The sequence below is a fragment of the Oryzias latipes genome, chromosome 18 (genome assembly GCF_002234675.1).
Source record: "Oryzias latipes chromosome 18, ASM223467v1".
Classification (NCBI taxonomy): Eukaryota; Metazoa; Chordata; class Actinopteri; order Beloniformes; family Adrianichthyidae; genus Oryzias; species Oryzias latipes.
This window is the reverse complement of record NC_019876.2, coordinates 28473415-28488539: the sequence shown is the minus strand read 5'-3', so window position 1 is coordinate 28488539 and position 15125 is coordinate 28473415. Positions and strand designations below refer to the sequence as shown.

Below are 15125 nucleotides of genomic sequence, written 5' to 3'. Positions count from 1 at the left end.
TCTCTGCAGCCGCAGTGCCATTACCTTCATCCTCATCACCTCCTGCCGCCTCATTCATCTCCCTCTGCCGCACTTTTAAAGGCAGCCATAATAGGTCCTTTTGTGAAGATTACGGCTTCATGCCATCAGATCTGAGAGGGATATTTGAAAGCAGCACAACTCATGAAGCAATCAGCTAAAATCCACAAGGAGCAGGCTTTAATAATCCCAGAGAGCAGAGGGAGCTCAGACTTTTATTAAATTTCAATTTATCCAGTGCATCTGTGCACCATTAACTGTCTGCACTCAAGACACAAGAAGTTAGTTTGACTTTAACAGACCCGAAACCCGAAATAAGGGAGTTAGCAGGCGAGCAGCGTGGGCAGAGCTCGGATCGGATCTAGGTTGACTCCCACTCAGTTGGCAGAACACAGCAGTATTGGGATTTTCACATTAAAGGAGGATTTCTGTTTCTTCTCTTTAGGTTAACCAGGTCACTTCAGGCATCTGTCTGTTTCTGAAAGATCCGTTCCATTGAAAATGCAGTTTTGGGTGTTTTTTTTTTTAATTTAACACCGTCTTGTAGCATTTTTCTCACAATGGAGGACACATATGTGGAAAATTAGGCTCAAAATTGAGTTTTTCTTTATTCAAATTGTTGTGAATCAGGAGCCCATGAAAAAATGCTGTTGGAAAAAACTTTATTGAGGGATGTAGAAGCCACTACGGCAAGCCACAAGCTCCCTGCCCCGCCCCAATCTGAAGATCCATGAACGTCTTTGTTTTCCTGCTCCGAGCTGGAATCTGGATCTAACCTGGACGGCTGGATAGATCTGATGTTGCTCGCCGTTTTTGTTGCACCGCCAATGTTAGGTTGGGGGTGTGAGGGGCTGTAAGCTAGAGGGAAAGAGTGTAAACAGATGGATGATGACAAGCGGCGGGCTTATTCTGCACCAACAGCCCCGCCCACAACTCAGAGGTGAATTTCTAATGAATTCCTGCCGCTCTGAAGAAACTTTGATCTAGAAAATGACAGGTTTAAAAAGTGCGTTCCAGTTGAAATACTGGCTTGAAGGAGATTTGGTGGATGGGGGGGGAGATCAGCGGGGTCGAAGATCGTCTACCTAAAGTCGACTAAATTCAATAAAAAATGTATTTTTTCTGCAATAAATGTAGGGAAATATCCGTAAAGGGAGTAAAAGGATTGAGCGGCATCATGCTGTGCCTGGAGTTCTGGGGGTTTGCTTCTGCAATGGATGATAAGGCACAGGAAACAAACATGAAGTCATTCAGGTTTCCATATTTTAACTGAACTGTAAAAAACTGAAACTGTACTGTATTAGGGAGGACTATGTAAACAGGAAGACGGCGTGCTGGTTAAAAGCTGGAGTGGGGGCAGCATAGGAGGTGGAGGCCGAAACTTCTAGCGCTCTCAGACAAAGACAAGTTCAGAATGACTGTTGAATGAAACCGAAGTGCAGCTCATTGAGCGACATGCAGGAGGAAATGAACCAGATCAGCTCAAAGCCAATGAGGGGTTTTATGTTAGCCCACAGACAGCTGCACAAACCTGTTATGATCTTTTTTGGTATTCTGCCCCCCCTGCTGCACATGGCGTGGTATTTTACAAATGTATGAAGGATTCCCACGAGTGCAAATTTAGATTGAAGTTTCTTCAACAACAGGATGTGAAATGTTTGACTTCTGCATCGCAGCGAAGCCCGGTGAACCCTGACTGAGGCGTGTGCTGAAGTTTACAGCGGTTGCACGCAGCAAGACGCTGCCTTTGCACAATTACTGTTACGCAACCCACTTGTGTGTCCTGATCTTCACACACATGAGCTCTGCAGCTGATTCACCAAAGAAAGAGGTGATTTAAAAAAAGTCAGAAAACACTCTGGGCGGGCGTGCAAACCTTCCCGTTCTTCTCATCTGACATACCGAGACACCTTTTCCTGTATTTGTCTTGAAGCGAGCGCTCACATCTGCTTAAAGGACAGAGGTTGAAGCAGGAAGCCGCAGAACAAAAGCTCCGACAGCTCAGTGTGACACGGCGAGGGCTTTCTGTGGTGGGGAGGAGGGCGTGAGCCGCTGCCGAGCGCCCTTTCCACATTTACCTTCAAGCTTTTCATGGCTCACAAGAGTCCTAAAAGAGGTCCGGAAACTGCTTTTTGAACTTTAAAAACGGCCCTATTTAACTTGTAAAATACAAGACGAGTTGATTCTAATAGCACTTTCTTTTTTTTGGTTTTCATTCATCTTCTGATCCAGGGAGCCAATTTATTTCGTGCTGGTTTGCGGCGCCTTCCGTCTGCGAAACCAGGGTTCGAATCCGGGCTGCTCCCTATTCCCTTCTCTGCTGCTGTGCCGGTCCCAAGCCCGGATAAATTGAGAGGGTTGCGTCAGGAAGGGCATCCGGCGTAAAACATTGCCAAGTTAACCATGCGACTCATCCTCGAAAGAGAGGTTGTTTCGCTGCGGCAACCCCTGATGGGAGAAGCCGTAAGAGAAAGAAAGAGTCATCTTCTGATCCGTTTGTTCGCTCTTGGGGTCACGGGGCTGCGGGAGCCCATCATGGCCACTTGTGGGCGAAGGCAGGGGACGCCCTGGACAGGAGGCCAGTCGGTCGCAGGGCCACCATCACACATGTAGAGTAACCAATGAAACTATCGAGCATGTTTTTGGATGGTGGGAGGAAGCCGGAGTCCCCGGAGAAAAGACGCATGCACAACATGAGAACTCCACACAGAAAGGTGCCCCATTGGTGTGTCTGATTCCGGTCCCCCATCTGGGACTTGAACCGGGGGCCTTCTTGCTGTGAGGCAACCACTGCGCCACCGTGCAGCCCTATAGTCCTTTCTGCTACGTTGAATTTGTCCTCCTTCCTGAGCAGAAAGTCTTTTCCGTGTTTGACCGGCTCTCTTCCTGCCTCCCAGCACTTTGCTTTATCTCCCGTTTTTGCCATTCCTCATCTCCGCCCCCCCCCCCCCCCCCCCCCCCAAGGAAACAACTGTGGCTGCTAATCTCTGTTTGCAGCAGTGCCCCCCCCCCCCCCCCCCCACCACCACCGCTGTGGCTGTCTGCTTGTCCAGGGAAAAGGAAACGTTTCTTTTCCTCCTCTCAGAAGCCTGCAGTCTGTAAATAGGGGCTGTCAACAACCCCTCTGGAGGACTTTATCTGCCCCATCGTGTAGCACCCTTCAGTCCACTTCCTGAGCCAAAGAGAGGCTGTTGGGTGAAAGATAACAGCTGTGTGGATGTGATATGAAGAAGTGTGGGTTTTTTGCAGCCAGGTATGAACAGAAAGATAAATTATTGTCAAAAAAGTCTGCATCCTTGCTCCACTTTTGAGCTCGTTTTGCAGACTGATTTCCTCTCTGCTTTCCAAAAATGTCATGTGTGCCAGGATAAAAACATTCAGTGGTCTTTAGCCTTAATTAACCCACTTCTTGGTTGAGTTTTTGTCCTGTCTCAGCCGCGTTCTCTGTTGATGAACCATCAGGTTCTCGGTTTTCTGTCGTTCATCTTCTGATTTTCATCTCTTCATCAGGTTCTTGCTTTGTTCTCTTTTGCTTTCTGAAATCAAGTTTTGGTTCTTTTGTTTTTAGGATTTACGTCTGCCACTTAAATCCCAATTTTTGACAAGTTGAACTAGAAGGGTGATGAAAACAAGTCAAAAACGTACACGATTTTGGAATAAATAACGGTTTTTACGTTTGTGGGTATTGACCAGTCATTCCGGTCTGTTTGGTACCGATTAAAACTTAGTAGGAGCTGCAAAGTCTTTTCTCACCCTTTAGGAGAATTTGATACTACTTTGCATTCCTTACATAAATATGTATTTTAATAATAAACACGAGTTATACTTCTTTTTTGTATGAATAAAAACAGAACTATGAAGAGAAACTTGCGTTTTCTCAAATCTTAAACTGTTTTTTTTTTACTTTTGACAGAAGTTCATATGACTTCCTTTTCAAAATGTGTCAAACAGGATCTTCTCGGTGCAGCTAATGTTCTCCTACAAAAGATTTTCAACAATTCAAGCCGAGAATGGCATCGCCACAGTGGTGACTTACTACTGCTGTGAACCTGAACGTAAACAGGAATTCATTGGTTTATGGTCCATCTGTAGCAACCAGGGCCTCTTGGTGTCGGCAGGCGTGTTAAACTTTCACATCCTTTATTTTACTCTTAGGTGCACCTCACCCATATTGTTATAATCTTAGCAAATCTAGTTAGTTAACCTTACTTTAGCAAACCTTACTTTTAAAAATAACTGTTATTTTATTTTTCTTCAGCCACAACGGAGGGCTAAAAGAGCCTCACATTGCAGACCCCTGGACCACAGGATGGACTGACCTAAACAGGAAATGGCAGCCAAAAGGGGGCACCAGCCGGTGATTTAATACGATCTGGCCAAATGCAGAGGGGTGTGTCAGGAGGGGGGCATCCAATGTTAAACTAAGGACAGATCAATCGTGTGAATCCATCAGTCTCTCATAGCGGATTGGTCTCGGCCTGCATGACCTCCATCAGAGCTGTTGACCCACTGACACACTCTGGCAGTAGAGTTTGTTCTGTGGCCTTGTTCTTCTGTTTTCTGTGCCGAATGGGCGTGGCCTCTTCGGGGAAGGTCCCGCCCACTCACACTTAGGGTTCTGAGGATTCAGGCTCAGTGCCTCTGAGTTCTCCGGACAGTGGGTTATTTAATTACTAAGGCCTGATGGAGCCTTTGTTTGATTTGTCCGGCGTCTGGCTCATTCTGCTGCACTGTATCCACACTACAGGGTTCTGGAGGAAACTTTTCTACGGTTGGTGAGAGAAGATTAGCAGGACGTGGATGAGGAGAGAGGGTGATGTTGTAGACAGAAGTGAAGGATTTAAAGGAGGAGCTTTGAATCAGGCTGGAGGAGGCAGCAGAGATGAAGATGTTGAGCTTCTCTTTGGGAGGAACAGTGATGATGTTGGGAAAAGGATGCTGAGGTTGGAGATGCCAGGAAAAAGACCAAAGAGGAGATAGAGAAGGAGGACACGAGGGAGGGAGGTTGGAGTGAGAGTGGATGTGGAGCAGCTGAAAGATAAAGAACCATAAGACAGTGAAAAAGTGTGAAAAGTGACATTTGCCTCCGTTATATATATTACACTGGAGCGTCCGGTGGATCGTGTCGGGGTCCTCGCGTCAGAGGCCGTGACATTTTCATTCACGGCGAAGCAGAAGCACAGTCCGCTCTGCCAGGATGGACCAAGCATCAGGCAGACTCCCTCCATCCCCGCTGCGGCCCACGCCGCCCCTCAATCTGTCTGATCGATGACCCCGGGGTCATCGTCACCTAGCAACCGCAGCGACTCCAAAGCCGGCGCAGCGCTGGCCACTTTCACAGAGCTGAAACGCACAGAGAGCGACACGATGCAGAAGAAGGGAACTCTGAAGGACAGGTCTGTCCTGGATTCCCCGAAGGCTTCCAGTACTGTTCTCTGTCCCGCTGCAAAGCATCCCTGTCAGAGAGATGAAACATTAGGATGAAATGTCAGGAGAGCGTCATCCCGAAGACGAGAACAGCCTGTGCCGCAGTGGTGGACCAGACAAAGACAGAGGGACGGTACCGGTGTTTGCATGCTCGCCGTTTCTGTCAGAGTCTGGGGCCTTTGTGCATCAGCCCATGAGGACAAACTGCTCTGAGGGGAAACTAGAAAGTAGAAATGACACACACGCCCACTTTATCCCACCTGCTATCTTGTGGGGTCCAGATGACCCCACCCTTACATTGACGTGTTCTCCCTACCATGACAAAGGTGGATGAAGGTGGAAAGATTTCATGTAATCCATGGACACCAGTGAAGATCACAAATCATTGAAGACAAAAGGTTCAGAGCACTGTCTAGTGGGTCCAGATGACCCAACACCCAACGTTAACATGCCTAGGATAGCACAAGGGTTATATCCTCGCTTTAGGACTACAACCTTTGATGTCCTAAAAAAGCTATAGCAAAAATCACAAAACAATATTAGTGAATTAAGTTTAAAGAAGAACTATAGCGAAAATAAGAAAAAATTGTCAAAAAAAGAAATATATATTTTGAAAAACAGAAAAAAATTATATGTAAAAAAAAAATCATAAAATAGTTGTTCTTTGCTTTTATAGTTAGACATCAGAACAAAAACATTTAAATGAAAATTACGGAAACGATCACTCTCGTTTTGTTAATAAAACAGAATTTGCTTTCATAATTTTTTTTTTAATGTAAAAACAAATTTCTTTCTTTTAACAACTTATTTTCGTAAACTGAACCTCTGTCTATTTTCTTAATTTCCCGAAAACGTGACACTTTTATTTTGAAAACAGCATCATTAGTATCACAGTCTTTGGGTATTTAAATACTAAACATTCTGCAAAACCTAAAATGGAATGGACGTTGTTTCAGACTCCGCCCTCTGGCTCTGTTAGTCACGGGTGTAAATAAAGTTACATTTTCAACCTGTCCTGCTGTCGTTTCGGCTCCTCTTCATCACAGTCACTTCCTCTGTCTTCACGATGACTGGACGCCGTTCAGACTGAAGCACTGAGATGGCGTTTCTCTCCATTTCTCAGTGTTTCCTCGCTCAAGTGAGCACGGCGGTGACGGCTACTGAAGCCTGTAATCGAGGGCGTCCGCCCACCGCGCTGCGGCAGAGGCAGTGTGGGGCGGTGGCCCACTGTGTCAGGCAATCACCCCACTGTCACACTAACCCAAGGACGACAATAAAAAGCCACGGGCCGTAGGGGGCTGAGCTGATGGGGATTTAGAGGCTAAACTTGGTTGCTGAGCGTTGCTTTTTGTCTAATCAGCAATCAATGATGATGCAATAAGCAGGAGCTCTCTAATAACTGAAAGCATAGAGTTGTGCATGTTCACAGAAGGAACAAGGAGGATGCAGGCTTCCTATTGCTTGGTGGTTGCATTCCAACATCAGCATCTTGAAAAAGCGCTACGCATATTTCCAATGACTGCCAGCAAGTCACGCCAACACCACAACGAAGAACCATGTATTACTTCATTACTACCTGGACATATAAGTGATATTTAACAGGGCTGTGTTCAAATACCTGGATATTCGGGATTTCTGTTCCCCAAAATACAAATATTTGCTGATTCCCCATCTTTATAAATCTAATCTAGACTGTTGTAAGAACACACATCAGCCTCTAAAAGAAAACGTTCGACTTTAGGTGCATTAACTAAACAAACCAAACGTGCTGCTGTCACTGGAAGTAAAACAACTTCAAAGTAAGAGTCAGTGAAGCTTCTCATTTTCAAAATAAAAGTGTCACGTTTTCGGGAAATTAAGAAAAATAAACATCCACAGTCAGAGGAAGTGCACGGTGGTGCAGTGGTTAGCGCTCTTGCCTCACAGCAAGAAGGCCTCCGGTTCAAGTCCCAGCTGGGGGACGTGAAAAACTACATCGATGGGGGACCTTTCTGTGTGGAGTTTGCATGTTCTCCCCGTGTATGCGTGGGTTTTCTCCGGAGACTCCGGCTTCCTCCCACCATCTAAAAACATGCTTCATAGGTTGATTGGTCACTCTAAATTGTTCCTAGGTGTGAGTGTGAGAGTGAATGGGTGTGTGTTTGTGGACATTCTACCCTGCGACAGACTGGCGACCTGTCCAGGTTGTCCCCTGCCTTCGCCCACAAGTGGCCAGGATAGGCTCCAGCAACCCCGTGACCCCGAAAGGGAAAAACGGTTAAGAAAATGAATGAAGAAAAATAAACTGAGGTTCAGTTTACGGAAATAAGTTGTTAAAAGAAAGAAATTTGTTTTTACATAAAAAAAAAACAATTATGAAAGCAAATTATATGTTATTAACAAAATGAGAGTTTCCGTAATTTTCATTTAAATATTTTTGTTCTAATGTCTATCTATAAAAGCAAAGAACTACTATTTTATGATTTTTACATATAATTTTTTCTGTTTTCAAGTTTTAAATTTAAGTATATGTATATATTTTTGTTTTGTTTTGTTTTTTTTAATTTCGCTATTGTTTTTTTACTGAATTCACTAATATTGTTTTGTGATTTTTGCTATAAATTCTTTTTATTGTTATCATAGTTTTTACTGAATTTTCTATAATTTTTTTAATTTTTAGTATAATTACCTGCTGAGTTCAGTAACCCTTGTGCTATCCTAGGCACTTTAACATTGGGAGTGGGGTCATCTAGACCCACTAGACAGTGCTCTGAACCTTTTTTCTTCAATGATTTGTGATCTTCACTGGTGTCCATGGATTACATGGAATCTTTCCACCTTTATCCACCTTTGTCATGGTAGGGGGGACACGTCAATGGAAGGGGGGGGGTCATCTGGACCCCATAGGATAGCACAAGGGATAAGGACACGTTTGCACCTCGCATCCCTCGAAAAGGCTGGTTCACTCTGAGAGGAGGACCAATGACATTAGTGGTTTCTGTGGAGTTTGTGTTTTAACAGCAATGAGTTTTTGTGACGTTTTTGAGATTATTTATGGCGAGTTACTGAAAAACCTTTGTTTTTCTGGGGTGTTTTGTTGACGGTCCGCTCTGCAGCTTCACATCAAGGAAAACTGCGGCTTTAACTCGTTTTCTGCATCACCTCAGACAAAAATAAGCAGCCGATAAAAGTCAATACAACGACATCCAATGTTCGTTTCGGTGTTGTTTGTGGCTCAAGTACATTGGAAGAACCAAACAGACTGGGGATATCGTGATGAGCACGTGAACAAAACGGATCATCTATCTATGACACGGATACATTTTATCTGCAGCTCGTCTTATAGTTTTCATGAGTAGATGAGGTTATTTACGTATGTATGGTTGTCATGTCGTGTTTTGTGTGCGACATGAAATTTGATGAAGGAAAACATAAACTTGTTTTTTGTTTGTTTTTTGTGCATTAATGGTATATGAGAACTGGACTGAGTGACCCCGCCCCCCTGACGTACTCAACAGGAAGTAGCCGCCAAAATCCCATGGACTTCTGTAGAGAAATAAACAGCCGTTACTCTGACATTCTTACCCTGAAAACCTTATTTGAAAATGTTCTTGATAATCCTCATGTTTATTTCATGATTCTTTTTCTTTATTTCAAGTAATTTATAAACTGACCACCAATTCGATGCCCCGGATGGGACAATAGTTGCCTTATAAACGTTGATTCAGACCCACTCGGACCAATCACTGCCGTCTGGCTCCACATGGCAGTGGTGGCTGGAAGTAAAGCGTTTTCTTTTTGATGACATCACACTTAGTCAGTCCAGTTCTCTTATACGTCAATGTTTTGGTGTCCAACAACAGTTATTAAGCCTTCCTATTTGTTAATTACTCTAAATGATAATAGAACTCTGTCATAATTACTGAGTGCATCATTAAGCAGAAAAATGAAACGTTGACCTCTGACATCCACAGCATCCATTCTTCCATCTTGGCATTTTGTTTAGCTGATTTATTCCTCCTTTTGTCTTCAGGAAGTTCATTCCACTCAGACAGGAACAAGGGAAAAACAACAGAGGGGTGGAGAGTGAGAATGGAGCCGACGACCTCAGAACAGTCTGCCTCGGTGGATGAGCTGGTGGAAGGATGCATCCAAGCCTTCGGTTTGTCATTTCAGTTTTTTCTAAAATCAAACGGGCTTTAGTTAACAGATTTGTCTAACCTGAAAACAATCGTCTTATTGTCCATTTAATCCCCCTCTGCTACCTGTTTTTAGACGACAAGGGCACTTTAAAGGACGACTCTTTGGTCCGCATGTTCCTCATGATGCACCCTTGGTACATCCCCTCCACTGAAATGGCTAAAAAGCTTGTGCTCAAGTATCCTTTAATCATCCAGTATGAAAGCTGACCTCAGTGTTTGTTTAGGAGCCATGAGCTCACTGACTGACCAAACTGAAGCGCACCTTGACCTGCGACTCAGATCTCAAGAGGAGACCTGCTCTTCAGAGCGCCGCACCAAGATATGTCACCTCATCAAGTACGAAACCGTCATACCGGCCTTAGATTTGTCCCATCTGCTTTTCGGTTTGCTCCTTCTTGCTGATTGTTGTGTTCTGTGATTCCTGAAGTTAGTTTTAGACTCAAATCAATTGTTATCCTGTGAAGTCAGACTTATTTTGATAGAGGGGATGTGTGTCGTCAATCATCTGCCGGTCTCTTCCCCTTTGGCCTTTCCTCCAGGTACTGGATTTCTGAGTTTCCCGCAGAGTTCAATCTGAACCCGGAGCTGGCAGACCAGATCAAAGACTATAAAGACCTCCTGACCACCAAAGGCAATGAGAGTCAGAGTCAGCTCATTGATCTGGACAGTGTGTGAGTGATGGCCATTTTAGATGGTGACCTGATCCTCCCTTTTTTGTTGCTTTGGTTATCTTTTGACTTTCAAACGGCAGCTGAGGTGTTAAAAGCAAGTAGCTTCTTGGCAAACGTGCAGCTTTAACTTTTTCTTTCCTGGTGATCCAGCAGACACACAAAGAAAAGAAAACTGTGTTGTTTTAACCCTTTCAGGCCATCCTATAAGTGGAAACGTCAAGTGACTCAACGTGTCCCGTCAGTGTCCAAAAAGAGAAAGATGTCCCTCCTGTTTGACCACCTGGACTCCTGCGAGCTGGCCGAACACCTGACCTACTTGGAGTATAAATCCTTCTGCAAGATCCTGGTCAGTTTGAGTGCAGCATGAGTGTTAGCCTTACAGGTTTCAGGTACTACGCAGTGTATGGCTCACAAGTCACAGGCTCACTGTAGTTGCTAAGCAACGGAGAATAACACAATATTCCCCTGCATAGTCATTTTTTGTTTTGTTCTTGAGTGTTACTTTTTGAGGTACTGAGGAAAAATTTAGGCTCAGAATTAAAGTCACTTACATTTCCCTTTTTAGCATATGTCATATATACAAATTTGTGAAGATGTCTGTCTGGTCTGCACCTTTTTGATGTGTTTGCACCGTGACTGCTGTGGGAGGCGGGCAGTTCGTTTATGGCAGAACTTCACATAAGGCAATTATCAAGGAGAATGGAACTAGCAGAAGGGTCATTTATTCCATTTTGGCCTCCATTTAGTTGTAGAAAGTGGAGCAGGAGTCCATACGTGGCAGATGTGGGTGCAGAGTACCAAAGGGGCAGCAAATGCACGCTTTAAGGCTTCAAATGCAAACCAGAGCCAGACAGAGACCAAGATAAGAGCAGAGAGAAACACAAGAAAGGCATTTAGGAGCTCCAACTGTCCAAAATAAAGAACTGTGGCTCCTCGGCTGCTGTGACAGAACTTAGTTGTTGCTGCATATTCAGTAAAAGACGGTTATCAACTTACATTTCATTTGAAACCCATCAAATACAAACATGCCCCAAAAGTGTGATATTTCATCATTGCAGTTTTAAGTTTTCGAGGAAGACACTTGTGTCACCGTCCTAGCACAGCTCTGGAATGCCTGTTTATGCTTTCCAATGTCTGCCTTGTCCTCCCAGTTCCAGGACTACCACAGCTTTGTGATGCATGGCTGCACCGTGGACAACCCTATCCTGGAGCGCTTCATCACGCTCTTCAACAGCGTTTCGCAGTGGATACAGCTCATGGTGCTCAGCAAGCCCACGGCGCCGCAGAGGGCCGCTGTCATTTCCCATTTCATCAGAGTGGCACAGGTCTGTCCAGCTTTGGGGAAGTGGTGGGGCTCGGGGGGCAAGACAAACATGGCAAAGAAAACTATTGAGCAGCAGTCGTCCAGACATCAAATGACATATTAAACATACATGTTCACTCTGTCCTGTCTAAATTAATACTGAACTGACTTTAGTCAATTGTGTATGTATGCCAGCTTAACAGACGGCTTAGCTAACAGCGGTTTTAACCGAGGAGTGTTTAAAGTCACCAGAGGAGGGTGAAGATCAGCCTCCAGGAAGAAACCATATGAAATCTATGGAAATAGAACCCAAACCCTTTTTGAAGGGACCTGGTGGTGAATGCCAACATTAAGGCCACCATGGCTTTCTGCATCAAAGTTGCGCCACAAACGTGTGTTACTTTTTAGCAAGGCAAAAAAGACACACAACTACCAATAAGTTGGCGGTATTGGCGACAAATTCGGCTGATATCCACAGTGTTTGTTTCACACCATAGTTTTTAGGATTGGGAAGCGATTATATTGTGGTGACAGACACAGCCCATTGTGTGTTTTCTACGTGATGGTCTCAAAGTGTACAGCGTTTTCTAACTTATTGGGGCCAAAACTAAAAACTTCTAAAAGAAAAACCTTTTCAGTGTTTATTAAAGCTCCACCCGACCACAGCACCTTCAGGTTGGTGGCAGACAGTCAGGTGTTGCAGGTCAACTAGTCTCCAAGTGTCATCAGCCGACTTGGATCAAGACCCAAAACTACTGTCAGAGTTTGGGACCCACCCAGGAGAGGAGCCCCCCCAGTGACAGACCACCACCATGATCAAAACCTAATGACCTCTGACCTAAGACCGGGTTTAGCTAACGCCACACAGCGTTGTGACCTGGACAATGCAGCAACGGCCTACCGTCCTGTTCACGCATGAGGGTCGGGTCACCGTCCACAGAAATGATGGTGGTCTGAGTTGATGCGCGATACGCCGCGGTCAACATGGTCTCCAGGGTCTTTGGTGTAGAAGGGACCAACAGTCTGGACAGGCATCACCAGTCAGAGCAAAACCCATTTGGTTATGGTAGACGGTCCGGTCCCTGCAGGTTCTGACCTTTAGAGACATCATAGAACCATCATCATCCCCCAATTCCACCAGAACACCCCCAACTTTCTGTTCATGGATGATAACGCTCCACCACATGGCTGGACTCCAGGAAGTGGGCGTGTCCTCGTATGGTTTGACCAGCAATGACCCCTGACCTGAACCCCATAGAACACATCTGAAACCAGCTCTAGCAGAGACTGGATGATCTGACCCCCCACGTGAGTTGTCAGAACAACATAGAGAACTTATGGAAATACTCGCTATTGACATGGTCAGTATTTGGTGTTTGGGGGAACCTTTATTATTGTCTTTATTTTCGGGTTAATAAATATCAAATTACAGAAAATGTTGTTTTTTTTTCAATTCATTATTAGTAATATTAGCTGTGTCTTCAGGGCTCCTGGGACCTGCTCTGTCCTCTCAGACAACAGAAGCTCCACATATATCAGTTTCACTGTTGGTTCACTCCTGAACCCTGCTGGATCAGGCCAGTGGCAGACTGTTTGGCCTGGGACTGAGTCCACGGTCAGGTCATACCAAAGACTTTAAACATGAGACCCAAAGCCTTCCTGCTTGATGCTCAGCATTAAAGGGTCTATATCCTGCTTTTCTTAAGCCTTTCAGAGAAATCTATATCCATAAATATGTTCATATTTTACCTTTGGCACACTAAAGAACCATTTTTTATGAAATGTTTGTTATGTTAGCAGCTCATTTTTCTAACCGGAAGTAAGACGACTCAAACTCTGAGGCCCCGCCTTTCTTTTCTTGTGGGTGCCGCCCATTTCATGACATCATCCTACAGCCTGCCTCGGTAGCGTTTCTGTGTTTTGCTCATGAAAACAAACATCATCCGAACTTTTTGAAAAGATGGATGTGCATATTGTAGATTTAAAAGGAAAGCGATTAGCCGATCACCGCTAGCTCTACTGAGAAAGTGGGTGGGTCTGTTAGCCTGGGGGCGGAGCTGGCAGTGCACACTCTTCCTGGAAGGGACTGTTCCTCACTTTGTGATGTCACAATGTGAGAACCCGCTTGTTTTGGATTGGGAGGGGCTGGTGGTCACAGACTATGTTTTTTAAAGGATTCCACAGAGATAAAATCCCACTTTGGGGTTGTTTTTGTGAGGAATGAACATTATAATATTCTTAAAAGTAAAAATAAAGCAGATTTTGCATGATATACTTTAGGTCCTTGTAAAGGGATTGGATTGGGGGGTTAAGCTACTAAAACTTCTGAACACGGCTGTGTCTGCACCTCACCGCTTCTCTCTGGGATGGGTCTAATGCTGAGAATACATTTCAATTTTTATTAATTAACCTTTATTTAACCAGGAAAGTTCCATTGAGATTAAAGAGGCAGTACATTTCAATACAAAAAATACAAACATCTTTAAAATCACACAAATCATGAAAAGCAGTTTCACATTATTGTTGCAGTCTCCAAAGCTTTGAGCTTGATCTTAAAAACATCTAAAGATACCAATTCAGTTAGTTTCCAGTCTTTCTGCAGCATTTTCCAAGTAAAAGGAACAGAGTGGACAAAGGCTTTTTTTCCAGCTCTGTGCAGCAAATGGAACAGAAAGCAACAGCTGGTCTTCTGATCTTAAGGAGTGAGGTTCCACACTTCTCCTTGTGATTAAGGAGCAAATGTAGGGAGGCAGTAATCCATGTAAATAAAAGTGCACCAATGTCCCTGGATGCCCTCCTCACTGCTCATCAGTCGGATCAGATGACTGAAGGTTTGAGTTAAACAGGATTGAGTTAACATGACGGATCCAGGAGATCAGAGGTGACACCTGTAAATCTAGCTGGTTGATTAAATGTGGTGCACCAGCCCTACACCCTTTTTGTCACCCTCAGCACACCACCCTTTCATATTTACAGACCAGATGCAAAGCTTTTCTGCAGTCACGTGTGTTTTATTCCGTTGTGTCCCAGTAGATTTCTTCAAAGCTTCCTGTCAGAAAACATCACCGCTTTTATACCTGGGGGGCTTCTGTCAGAGGAGACGGGCAGAAGTCCCAACGGTCACTTCCCCTTGCAACAGCGGGGACACCACAGTTCAGATGACCGTTTGATTTTTAGATGAGCAACCACAGCTTTGTTCTGCTTGCTGGTCTGTTCACCTAAACTCTGCATCCACCCATGAATTTGACAAAAACCACTGCTGGGCAATCATGAATTGTTATTTGCCTTGACATTTGTGCCTGTGGCAACACAACAGCCTTTGTGGTTTTGAGTGAATTACCTTTGAAGCTGTTTGACAGACAAGTTCCCCTCAGGGTAAAATGATCTGCAGAGCTCTGAACAGTCCCACCATAGAAGCAGCTCGACTGCCAGTTTATTGTTTGATTTCCAGCCACTGCTGCCCCAATAGTGTTCATTTAAAATAAAAAAAATGCTGATAACAAATTAAATTAACAAATTAAATTA

The 15125-nt window shown here is 44.5% G+C and overlaps 1 protein-coding gene across 4 annotated transcripts in view; it reads left to right on the top strand.

Annotated features, from left to right (window-relative positions):
- rasgrp2 (RAS guanyl releasing protein 2) overlaps positions 1-15125 on the top strand; it is a 51232-nt gene that overhangs the window by 1754 nt on the left and 34353 nt on the right. For 3 of the 4 annotated variants that reach the window (XM_011487812.3, XM_011487811.3, XM_020711854.2), the window contains exons 2-7: positions 9458-9586; positions 9700-9802; positions 9906-9962; positions 10166-10297; positions 10493-10643; positions 11449-11622. In XM_011487812.3, coding sequence (XP_011486114.1) covers positions 9517-9586; positions 9700-9802; positions 9906-9962; positions 10166-10297; positions 10493-10643; positions 11449-11622 — 687 coding nt within the window. In that variant the 5' untranslated portion in view covers positions 9458-9516. Of the gene's footprint in view, positions 1-4551; positions 4643-4737; positions 4790-9457; positions 9587-9699; positions 9803-9905; positions 9963-10165; positions 10298-10492; positions 10644-11448; positions 11623-15125 lie in introns of those variants that run through there. The other variant, XM_020711855.2, reaches the window with a different exon arrangement.